Source organism: Lathyrus oleraceus, chromosome 6 (genome assembly GCF_024323335.1).
Source record: "Lathyrus oleraceus cultivar Zhongwan6 chromosome 6, CAAS_Psat_ZW6_1.0, whole genome shotgun sequence".
Taxonomy (NCBI): Eukaryota; Viridiplantae; Streptophyta; class Magnoliopsida; order Fabales; family Fabaceae; genus Lathyrus; species Lathyrus oleraceus.
Window position 1 is genome coordinate 212,839,087 of NC_066584.1, and position 11,604 is coordinate 212,850,690.

Genomic DNA, 11,604 nt, shown 5'->3' on the forward strand with positions numbered 1-11,604 from the left:
TGTTAGTTAAATGTTATTTGCTTTCTTCGAGTAATTAGAGTTGATAATAGAGATGGATGAAGACCACAAAGGGGGAAGGGGAGGTTTTTTATTAGTGTGCTCGCGAAGATACAATAATCTCCTGCCTACGTATCCTTATGGTACAATAAGGAAATCAGAGCATTCGTAGTTCGGGGTACTACGAATATTTGGTGTGTTTTGTTTGATGAACGACTTTGTAGGTCGGCGTTCTAACGGCTAAACGTTGGCTTGTCTACTCTCGGTGGAGGTTCTAGCACTGGTTTGTTGTGTGCATTAGAAAGGATTAACAGTGCTCTTTTGAAAAGGGTTTTGGTCACGCGGGGGTGACAAGTTGATTTGATGTGTTTAATGTTTGATTGGTTTCGATCGCTCGGGGGCGAGAAGTTAGTTTTGATTTGTTTGAGATGTTTTGGAGAACGAAGAAAGACTGAGCAATGTGGTGCACACCAACCGTCCAATTCTTTCGAGGAATAATAAGGCGACCGCCTTCTACTTCCTTTTTCGTTCGAATTATTTTGAAAGTTTGTTTGTGGATGTTGAACGTGCACGGTAGTGAGGCGTACGCCTCCTACTTGCTTATTTCAAAGAATAGTGAGGCGAGCGCCACCTATTCCCTTATCCAAGTTTATTTAGCGTGTTTTAGTCGAAAGTCGATAATTTGAGCAATGTGGCGAGCGCCAATTATTCAAATAATCGAGAGATGTTGAGGCGAACGCCTCCCATCTCTTATCGTCCGGAGTTTAATTTATAAAAGATATGTTTTTAGACGTTGTACTTGATTTGCGAAAATAGTTTGAATTTTGGATTTTGATAAGTCGATGATTTGAGCAATGTGGCGTACGCCAATTATTCAAATAATCACAAGATGGTGAGGCGAACGCCTCCCATTCTCAATTGAAGTTTAAGTTATATAGTTTATTTTGTGAAATTGTATTTGATATAAAAGGTGATTTGAGTTTATTCAATTGTGGTTTAAATTTGATGACGAAGATTCGATCAATATGGCGTACGCCAATTATTCGAATAATCGTAAGATAGTGAGGTGAACGCCTCCTATCCTTAATTATCGGGAATAATTAAAAGAATTTGGAATTTGTAGTTGATTTGAAAGAAATGTTATGGTTTGATGTTTTAATTAAATGACAAAAATTAGAGCAATGTGGCGTACGCCAATTATTCGAATGATCGAAAGATAATGAGGCGAACGCCTCCTATCCTTTTATTATCTGAAAATTTAGAATTAAATGGTTGTAGAATTTATAGTTAATTTAAAAGAAATGATTTGAAATGTTATGGTTTGAAAATAATTTGAATTTAGAAATTATATTTGATTTTGAAAAGTGATTTGAATTAGTATTTAAGGTTTAATCGGGTGACAAGAACTCGAGCAATGTGGCGTACGCCAATTATTCAAATGCTTGAGAAATAGTGAAGCGAACGCTTCCTATATCTTTTTCATCCAAGTTTAAATTATGAAAAAATTGTACAAAAATAATTCGAATCCGAATCAATGTGAATTTAGTTGAGTTTTGAAACGGATTATTTGGCATTGGATCAAATTTCGATTTATTGAAAACATTGATTTTAAGTTGTTTTGTTATTTAATTGATAATTAAACAATCCAATTAATTAATTAAAAATAAAATAAATAATAATAAAAAAATAAATAAATTATCTAATTCAAGCAGTTAATTATCAACATCAATCAATATAGGTATATTCTATCAGCATAATTAAATTAATTAAACTCGTTTAATTAAAGCTAATTAATTGATAAGAGTTGCTTAGTTAATCTTACTAACCATGAAAAATGATTTTAATGGGGGAATAAACTGATTTTTTTAGTTTTCAACGAAATTGGCCAAAATCATGGTCACGCATCAGCAAGGTATTCATATCATGCTACAAGCCTATTTGCTACTTTCATTCTGAGTTAAAACTTAAGGGGAAAAAAGATTCGACCCAGTGACGCCCTAAAACAACATGAAAACTCCTTATAATACCCAACCAACTTAAATAATACTAACACCCAGAAACCATTTCAACAAAGCTTGTAAAACCATACATCAACACTCATAATTATAATCCAACACTTACAGAATGTAGATTCTACAATAGAAACCAACACGCCATTAAAACTCAAATTGATCAATCATCTTAAACCGGTGTTTGGAGCAGAAATACATATGATAGTTTGGATATTTAAACTTATCTATAAATCCTATTATTAAAACACAAGCAAACTTTAACACCATACAGCAAGGCATTTTCAAATTCACTCTGAACAATAATGAAACAAACCAAGCTCAATGCGAATGCGAACTAGAAGTTTGATTTACAACACGAATTGGCTCTATAGACAGCATAATTTTAAGCAAAAATTCAGAGTCGAAGTATTACCCAATAAGTGCAATGTTGGCCGGAATTAAACTTGTTGGTAGTAATAGATATTCACCCACAACAAAATTTCTTTTGCTGTGTTGAAAACAGGACTACCGGCCGTTCTCGCGTCACCCCTGTTGTTGGTTGGATCTGGTGATTCCGACTACCGCTTGCCTTCTTCTTTCAACAGTCCAAAGAGCACACCATGATCTTCCACAAACCTTCAGACTTGAAACCCCCTTGTGGTCGATCCTTAGGCGGTGTGACGACGTAAAGCCGAAACTGAAACCGTTAATTTCTTTTCAAGGATGACACCTGCTTAAAAAACAAACAGAATTAACTTATCTATTTGGTGGTGATAAAAATGTTGAGTCAATGAATTTAAGGGTTGCGGATGAAAGCTATGGTGTTGCGTTAATGGAAGGAAGAGGTTTATATGGTTGAGCCGTGGCGAGATCGAATCCTGGGTAGCGGTTTGCGATCGGCGGAATCGGCGGCGGATGAGAGTCGGAATGGCAGAATAGGGTTGTTGTGTGAAGGTTGAAGGTGGACGATGTTGGAGTGCGGTTGTGAAGTGAGCGGCGGTTGTGTGGAAGAGGATGAGGAAGACGACGTTTTGACGGTGGAGGCGATTCGAAGGTGGGTGGTTGTGATGAAGAAGATGAAGGTTGGGTGATGATGACGGAGGAATGGCGGTAGCTATGGTGAGGGAGAGATGAATGAATCTCCTTTTTATTTTTTCTGATTTTTCAGAATGGAGAGGGAAGAGAGTGGTCACGTTTTTGTGGGTGAGAGAGTGATGGTAGTAGGTGTGAGGTGATGAGTGGGGTCGATGTGGAAGATGAAGAGGAAAAGTTTTTTTTTTGCTTTCTGTTGGAGAGAGAGGAAATAGTGATTGAATGAGTGATTAAAGGTCTGTTTGGGTGAGAGAGACGTGTGGGCATTTTAAGAAGGAGAGAGAGATGATAGTGAGAGGTTGCCAGCTGGCCACGTGGAAGAGAGGAGGGAGTTTGTTGAGAGAAATGTGTGTGAAACATGTGGAGATAGAAGAGTGGTGCGTGTCAGGTGAGAAAACGTGTGAGTGTGGGAATTGTGAGGTGAGTGCTAGCTGTCAACTTGCAAGAAAACAAAAAGGAATCCAATGTTATTTAAACACATTTATTTTATTAACAAATTTTATTATCTATTATTTAAAAAAAATATCTATTAAAAAATTTTAAACATTAATTTAATTTAGATAATAATAATAATAAAAAAAACTCTAATTTGTATATTAGAATAAAGAACTAAAAGGATTGATTATAAATAAAAATCGAACAAAAATTGACTCAAAAAAATAGATTGAACACACTAAATAATCAGCAGAAAATATACTTATTGAAAAAATACAGTGTTTCTTCAAATTCTGAAATAAATTTGCACCGGTTAAAAAACTCAGGCGGGTCGAAACGCAACCTGAAACAGCCGCTGAAAAATACAACGAGCACACCAGTTTAAACTACGTGAACCGTAGATTAATAATACTGGTGTCTGCAATTTTAAATTTGAAACTTTTTACCCGCTGATTTTGCATGTTCTTGAGAAACGATTTAACCAATTTGTCTGTATTTTCAATAAATTTATTCTGACTGATATTTCAGGTATTATTCATGATGAAATGTATGTCATGCTATGCATATGATGCAAAATAAAAATGAAATCAGATTTACGAAAATTTAAATATGGCCGGACAAAATTGGGGTATGACACCTACGATTAAGATGTTACCACCACTAGATGCACCAAGATAAGCTAAACATGAATATGGGAATGGATTTAGGGAATAGTCCAAAGATTAGTTGAATCGAACGGAGAAGTATAAGAACCCTAGCCGACTAAAAGTCAAATTAAATGGTGTTTGTCCTGAATTAATCTCCAATACTATGGGGTTTTCACTCCTCAACCTAAATACTTCACGCTGGTACACTCAGAGCAAGAAAGCGATAAGAAATGGTAAATGACATACCGGAGAAGACGATCGGAGAGTTCGCCGGTGAGTTTTCTGACCTTAATTCTTCTTTCTTCTTCTTTTCTTCGTCTCCTTCTTCTTCTGAAACTTGAGAACAGAGTGTGAAGTAGCTTAGCTCTAGCTGAATTGAAGCTTCAATGGCCTTTCTTGTGAGAGAGAGTGAGAGCTTTGGTGAGGGTGAGGAAAAATTTGCAGAGAACTTGCTCAAAATTCACAGGGTTCAAAAGTGTTCAAAAATGAGAATGATCCACTGTTTATATAGAGTCTAGGCTGGGGATTATTTTTGGATTGGAATTTGGATTGGACTTAGTTATTTAGGCTTGGAGTTAGTTGGATTTGACTCACTGAGTTAACAGAAAACTCAGTTGGTTAGTGAATGAGAACTCAGTTAGTTATGTTAGTTTAGGTTGGTTAATGAGTGAATGGATTTGACTGGCTATTGTAGGTTAGTTTAAGTGGAGTTGAACATGTTTATGAATGATGACCTACTGGGGAGGTTTTGGTAATTAATGAATTGAGGTCATGTGAGGTTAGTTTAATGAAATGATGAAGCAACAGATTGATGGTTCTTTGGCTGTAACAGGTAACCTTAGAGCTAGGATTAAACCAATTGAATTAGATGCAACCTATTGAACTGGTCATTCAGTGATGCTTAGCTTATGTTTTAATTCAATACATTGCAAGCTTAACATATACAATCTTTTTTTGATCAATTCTCATGGCTCTAATAATGGCTCATGCTCTTTTTCTCACTACAGACTTTGATGTTCACTGAATCCACTTCATGGGACAAATTGTTTAGGGCCTGTGATGTGCTTGGTTGGGAAATTCAATGGCTATCACTTGTACCCTGTTACATCAAGCTATGTTTGATGTTCCACTTGGTATGCTTATGCTCCTGTTAATGCAGGCTATGATTGATGTTCCATAGGTCTCACTCTCATTGTTGTATTCATTTCCTTGTTTTCTTTTGCTGCAACACATGTCTGAATTGATGGCTTTGGAGTTTTGGCAATTTGCTTCAGCTGACTATTTTCACCAGGAACTTCAATGCAGCTGCTATACCTTGGCTTGATGATGAGCAGGAATGCTGCAGGATGATGCTTGCAAGACTCAGGTGGTTTTGGGGGATGCAGTCAGGTGGAATTGGGTTGGTAACATGTTTAACATGTTGCAGGTTGTACTTTTAATATGCTCATTGTAGTAATTGCAATTTGGATTGATGATTGGCTTGTTGTTCAACTGGATCATAAAAAGGTAACAAGAAAACTTATATACAACCTGTCTAAATCAAACTTTATTGAACTCCCTATGCATATTTTGCTTGTGATGTCAATTGTTGTTAACATTTAGGTCAAGTAGCAGATGGTCAAAGCATAACAGGGCCTTGTAAACTACAAATGGTTGGCCTATTTATGTTGAGCCATAACCCTGCTTCCAATTACCCCATTGGTTTGTAGTTCATATCTCTATTGCAGCTTGGAATGGTTTTCTTTTTTTGGTCTTATGTAGCATATGCATTTTTCTAACCTTGCATTACATTGTCTTGCTAGGTTCACAAAGTATTCTAATTTACTGCAGTAAGTAAATGGTCTTATTGGTCCTGCAGTACACTACATCTCTGGCATGGTCTACTTCATGAAGTAGCAGGATATGGTCTTGGTTTGGCACAGTTGGCCTGTGATGTTGAATCCTGGTAGTGAGCAGCAAGTATGTTGCAGCAGACCTTGCAAAGTGCAGGTTTCAGTAGATGGATGTACACACCATGGTAAGTTTTTGAATGCCAATTGATGTACCATGCTTTGTTTGGAACTTATATGTTGTGTGGTGTTGGATTTGTAGACCAATTAATGGTATGCTGCTCAAAGCTCTAACTTGGCCAATGTTTTTGTACTAGTTTCTGCAGCATGTATGATATTTGTGAGTTGTTAGATTCAATCCTGGGCCTTGTGTTGTTCTTACCTTGGTTTTGCTTCATGTTATGCATAACTGAATTTGTCATATATGTTGTATGACAAGAGTTTGTATTCAGTAGCTTGCATCAATGTGGTTCTGCAGTTGGTTACATGTTGTAGCAACACTTTGTGTTTTGTCATGACTTTTGTAGCAGGTGTGGATGGGTTGCAAATTTGTAGGCTCACTTAACTGTGTATACTTTTGTTATTAGTTTGGCATGTTTTAGGTTTGCAGATAGGTCCATAAGCCTGATGGTTGAAGCTGGTATGTTGAGTTGCCTGGCCAGGTCTCATGGTTCATAAACAAAGTGGATGGTTTGTGGCAAGGTTTTCCTTTGTTGGCTTTTGTTCATATAACATTACTTCACATGGTCCATAGTTATGTAAGTTTCCGTTTGCTTGAATTCTTGAGGATGTCATGACTTTGGTTGGTTTGAAGTGGTTTGACCTGCTCTTTTTGTGTAACTTGACTGCTCTTGTAGGCATGGCATGAACGTAAACATGGTTGGCCAAGGATAACTTGCAAATGAAGCACTCATGATTGAAGCAAGCAAACATGAACAATGGAGTGATGGATTAAGGTTTAGGATGGAAGACTTAGGATTTTAGGATGCAAAGAGGTTGAGTTGACTTTGGTCAATGTTTACCAAAAAGTCAACTGTTGACCAAAGTCAACAATTGGTCAAAATGACAATTTTTGTATTTTCTTTATGATTTCTTTGTAAATGGATATTCAATGGACAATTATGGGTGAATTTAGGGTTTAATGGATTTTGGGTTGACTTTGGTCAAAGTTGACCAAAAAGTCAACTGTTGACCAAAGTCAACAATTGGTCAAAAATGGCAATTTTTGTATTTTCTTGTATGGAATCATATGTACTGGTTTTAAATGGATGAAATGGATTGGAATGGTTTTGAAAAATGATTGACATTGGTTTCACAATTGGCTTGAATGTTTGACTTTTGCAAAAAAAAATAACTTGATTGATAATGTATATGAACAAGACCACGAAATGAGACCACAAGACTAGGGTTTTGATGTAGTATCCATGAACCAATGGTATGACCAACAAGTGGTTTAAAACACAGAGGTTGATTATTCTGCTGGCCCAAGATGTGTCCACAACCAAATGAATAGCACCAAAGACCTTGAACTAAGGCCACGACTCCAAGCTTGGTCAAGCAACTTGACAATGAATGCATAATCAAACCACCAAGTTCCTTTGATTACCATCTTCTGATTAGGGATTTGGAGGCCAAGATGAGGCCTAGGGAATCTCCAAGATATCTTGCCTTGAGAAATTAGGGTTTTGAATGCCCTAGTTTGTCTAGTCACAACTTTGTTGAAGTCAAACATTCACCATCATCATTAGGGTTTCACATGATGTGCTGATGATGTGAACAACCCATGCCTTTGGATCCTTAATACCTGTGTGAAACCTGGCTTCCTGGGCCCAAGTTCCTTTTGAAGCCATGAGGAATGATGCATGTGGATGAGTTATGGATGTATGCAAGTCATCTCTTGGTCAAGTGATTAGATACATAGGTGAGAAATGGGAGGGCAAATTTAGGGGTACAACAGTTGCCCCTATTTAATCTTCTTGGACCTGAATACAAGAATTACAGCAGCTTTTCGGGTATTCAAGGTAAAAGAGGATTAAATACTTATGTGCCCGAAATTTTCCGGACCAAATGATTGGCTTTATTACCAGTGTGGAGGATATGTTTTATGTTATGCATGGGGTATGCTTATTTTTTATGATGCATGCTTTTGTAGGGGTGAGTCTTTATTATGGTCGGTGTTTCGACTCGTCATTAAGAATTAGAACATGATAGCCGAGGAGTTTCAATTGGTGCCAACGCTGCCATCACAGAACCCCCTGCCTGTCAGGGAACACTGAAAGGCTGGAGTCCCCAGGGTGCCCCAGTTAATTGGATGTAACAGGCATCTAAGCAACACTATTGTTGAGTCACCAATCACCTATCAGGTTTATCGAATCTCAACGGTAATGCAGATTGTTTCTCTTTTAGCGTAGCTTTTTATTATTCCCTAGAATTTTAAGGCATTATGTGATTAAGACAAGTCAGTTATTTGAATACAAAACATAGAACAACACATTGGATGGAATAATTGAATTTTATTGATATGGAATTTGTACATATGTTAAGTACAAAGGATGCAAACGCCCTTAACGAGGACGTTGCAAAAATTGAAAACATAATTGAAATGGCAATAGGAAATATTTTGTATGATTTTCTCCATTGATTACAACATCGGCCTTAATCTACCATATAATCTGAACCCCAAGGCCTTGCTTCGACTAACGGTGACTGGATCGGTCTTTGACCCTCTGATAGCTAGCTTGTAGCGTGTATACTCAAGAATCATTGTCAATGCCTTTATCCCTAACTTTTGCCTGGATTTTTCAATTCTTTTTGTCCACCGGGATGCTTCTTTTTTGCCTAAGTCGCCCTTTCGGGTTTTCGACTTAGAGAGCCTCAAATATATTACCTAACTTTTGCATGGACAAATCATTTTTTGGTCCATCGGGATAGCCATTTTTGCCTAAATTCACCTTGTGGAGATTAATCTAGCGGGCTTTTCATCATTTCTTTTTAGGCATGATATTTTTTTTACTATGTCTGCATTCACTGGAGAGGGAAAATCTTCCCCATCCATTGTTGTGAGGAATAGAGACCCACCTGAGAAGGCCTTTTTGACTACGAAAGGTCCCTCATAGTTGGGAGTCCATTTGCCTCGCGGGTCTGAGTGAATGGCAGAATATCTTTTGAGTACGAGGTCTCCAGTGTGGTACGACCGAGGAAGAACCTTCTTATCAAAAGCTTGTTTGAGATGCCTTTGGTACAACTGACCATGACAGACGGCCGTCAAACGCTTCTCTTCAATTAGATTCAGCTGGTCATACCAAGATTAAACCCATTCAGCTTCATCAAGATCTGCTTCCATGATGACCCTGGGTGAAGGAATCTCAACTTCGATTGGTAGGACAACCTTCATCCCATAAACCAGAGAGTATGGAGTTTCCCCAGTGGATGTGCGAACCGAAGTTCTGTAACCGTGCAAAGCGAAAGGTAATATCTCATGCTAGTCCTTGTATGTCTTGACCATCTTCTGGATGATTCTCTTGATATTCTTGTTAGTTGCTTCTACGACGCCATTCATCTTGGGCCGATATGGTGAAGAGTTGTGGTGCTCGATCTTAAATTCTTCGCACAACTCCCTCATCATAGTGTTGTTGAGATTACTGGCGTTATCAGTGATGATCTTGCTAGGTACCCCATAGCGACAGATTATCTCTTTCTTGATAAATCGGGTAACCACTTGTCGAGTGACATTAGCATATGAAGCAACCTCGACCCATTTCGTGAAGTAATCAATAGCGACTAGGATGAATCGATGTCCATTGGAAGCCTTAGGTTCGATCATCTCAATCATATCGATGCCCCACATAGAAAAAGGCCACGGAGAAGTTAGAACATTCAACGGAGTTGGTGGTACAAAGATCTTATCACCATACATCGGCACTTATGGCATCTTTTCACAAAGTTGTAGCAGTCAACCTCCATCGTTGTCCAATAATAACCAGCCCGAAGAATCTTCTTAGCCATAGCAGGGCCTTTCGCATGTACACCCTCGCAGCCTTCGTGTATGGACCTTATGATTGTACTAGCTTCGTGTCTATCCACGCATCTGAGCAGTACAGAATCATAATTCCTCTTATACAACACATCACCGTTTAGGAAGAACTTAGAAGAGAGTCTTCTCAGAGCTTTCTTATCGGTAATGGATATACCCTCAGGATACTGTCGTTTCTCCAGAAATGTCTTTATCTCATAGAACCAAGGCTTATCGTCAGGATTCGCCTCAATTGCTAGACAATGTGCTGGTTCATCTAAGTGGTCAATCTGGATGGATGATGCCTCATTCTTCCACTTGACTTTGAACATAGATGCCAGCATAGCTAGAGCGTCTGCTAACTGATTTTCTTCCCTAGAAATATTATGAAAGGAGATCTCATCAAAATAAGGGATCAGTTTTCTGATATGCTCTTTGTAGGGTATCAACTTGCTATCTCGAGTCTCCCAGTCGCCTTTCACTTGACTGATTACTAGAGCTGAATCACCGAATACCTCAAGGATTTTGATTCTCACGTCGGTTGCCGCCTCTAAATCGTAGATACATGCTTCATATTCTGCAATATTGTTGGTGCAGTCAAAACATAATCTAGCGGTGAAGGGGATGTCGAAACTAGTTGGAGAAGTGATAACAACACCTATACCAAGACCTCGGGCATTGGAAGCACCGCCGAACACGAGCGTCCATCGCGATCCTGGTTCGGGGCCTTCCTCAGGGCTTACCTCGAAGCCTGGCATAGTAAAATCTCTGATAAACATGATGTATTCATCTGGAAAGTCAAACTTTAATGATTGGTAGCCTTCAACAGGCTGGTGAGCTAGATAGTCAGACAAAATACTCAATTTAATTGCTTTCTGGGTCACATACTGTATATCATACTCGGTTAGCAACATTTGCCACCGGGCAATTCTACCAGCAAGAACACGCTTTTCAAATATGTACTTTATTGGATCCATCTTGGATATCAATAAAGTAGTGTCGCAAATCATATATTGTCTCAGGCGTCGAGCAACCCAAGTCAAGGCACAACAAGTGTAGCGGGGTATTCGTTACCATTAGAGATATTGACTAAATCCAAGGTAAATCATACAAGTCGAGTCGCCACCGCACTTCTATTTATCCAAAGGAATGGTTAGAAAGCGAACAAAAACCTAAAAGTTTTATCGAATCAAAAACTAGTAAAAATGTCTGAGATCTGGGTAAAGGGGTTGGTTATGCAATGAGAAGGTATTAGGCACCCAAAGCATCTTAGGTACTCCTAGGGAGCCCTTTTCACATTTGTTGCAAAGGTTGTTGTTTTTTTTTTGACAATTTATTTGTGCAAACATGATTGAAGGGATGAGAAAAGCGTGTATGTTTATCTAATGTACTACTTACTAAAAGAAGGGTCAAAAGAAAATGACTCGCACGGACGTCGCATCCACTGCATACGTATCTCATCTGAATCTGAGAATCAGATTCTTCGTAGCTCGGCTACCTATGGGTTAAAGAGGAGTGTGCTCGCTAAGACATCGCGTCTTATGCCTACGTATCTCATCTGGGATGAAAATCAGAGCAAAACATAGTTCGACTAACTACGG

The 11,604-nt window shown here is 38.4% G+C and overlaps 1 protein-coding gene across 1 annotated transcript; it reads right to left on the reverse strand.

The window, feature by feature from the left end:
* Nucleotides 1-2,656: 2,656 nt before the first annotated feature.
* On the reverse strand, nt 2,657-10,980 carry LOC127094823 (uncharacterized). The gene is made up of 2 exons (XM_051033598.1): nt 10,182-10,980; nt 2,657-2,718 (listed from the first exon to the last, which is right to left on the reverse strand). Exons 1-2 carry the CDS (start codon nt 10,978-10,980, stop codon nt 2,657-2,659), a joined length of 861 nt encoding a protein of 286 aa, XP_050889555.1.
* Nucleotides 10,981-11,604: the final 624 nt, after the last annotated feature.

Bases quoted from the DNA above. Each gene is read 5' to 3' on its own strand.
- LOC127094823 (XM_051033598.1), bottom strand. From the start codon at position 10,980: ATGGATCCAATAAAGTACATATTTGAAAAGCGTGTTCTTGCTGGTAGA. The intron at 2,719-10,181 runs GTATATCCATTA...TTTTTTAAGCAG, and splicing joins GAAACGACAGTATCCTGAGG to GTGTCATCCTTGAAAAGAAA.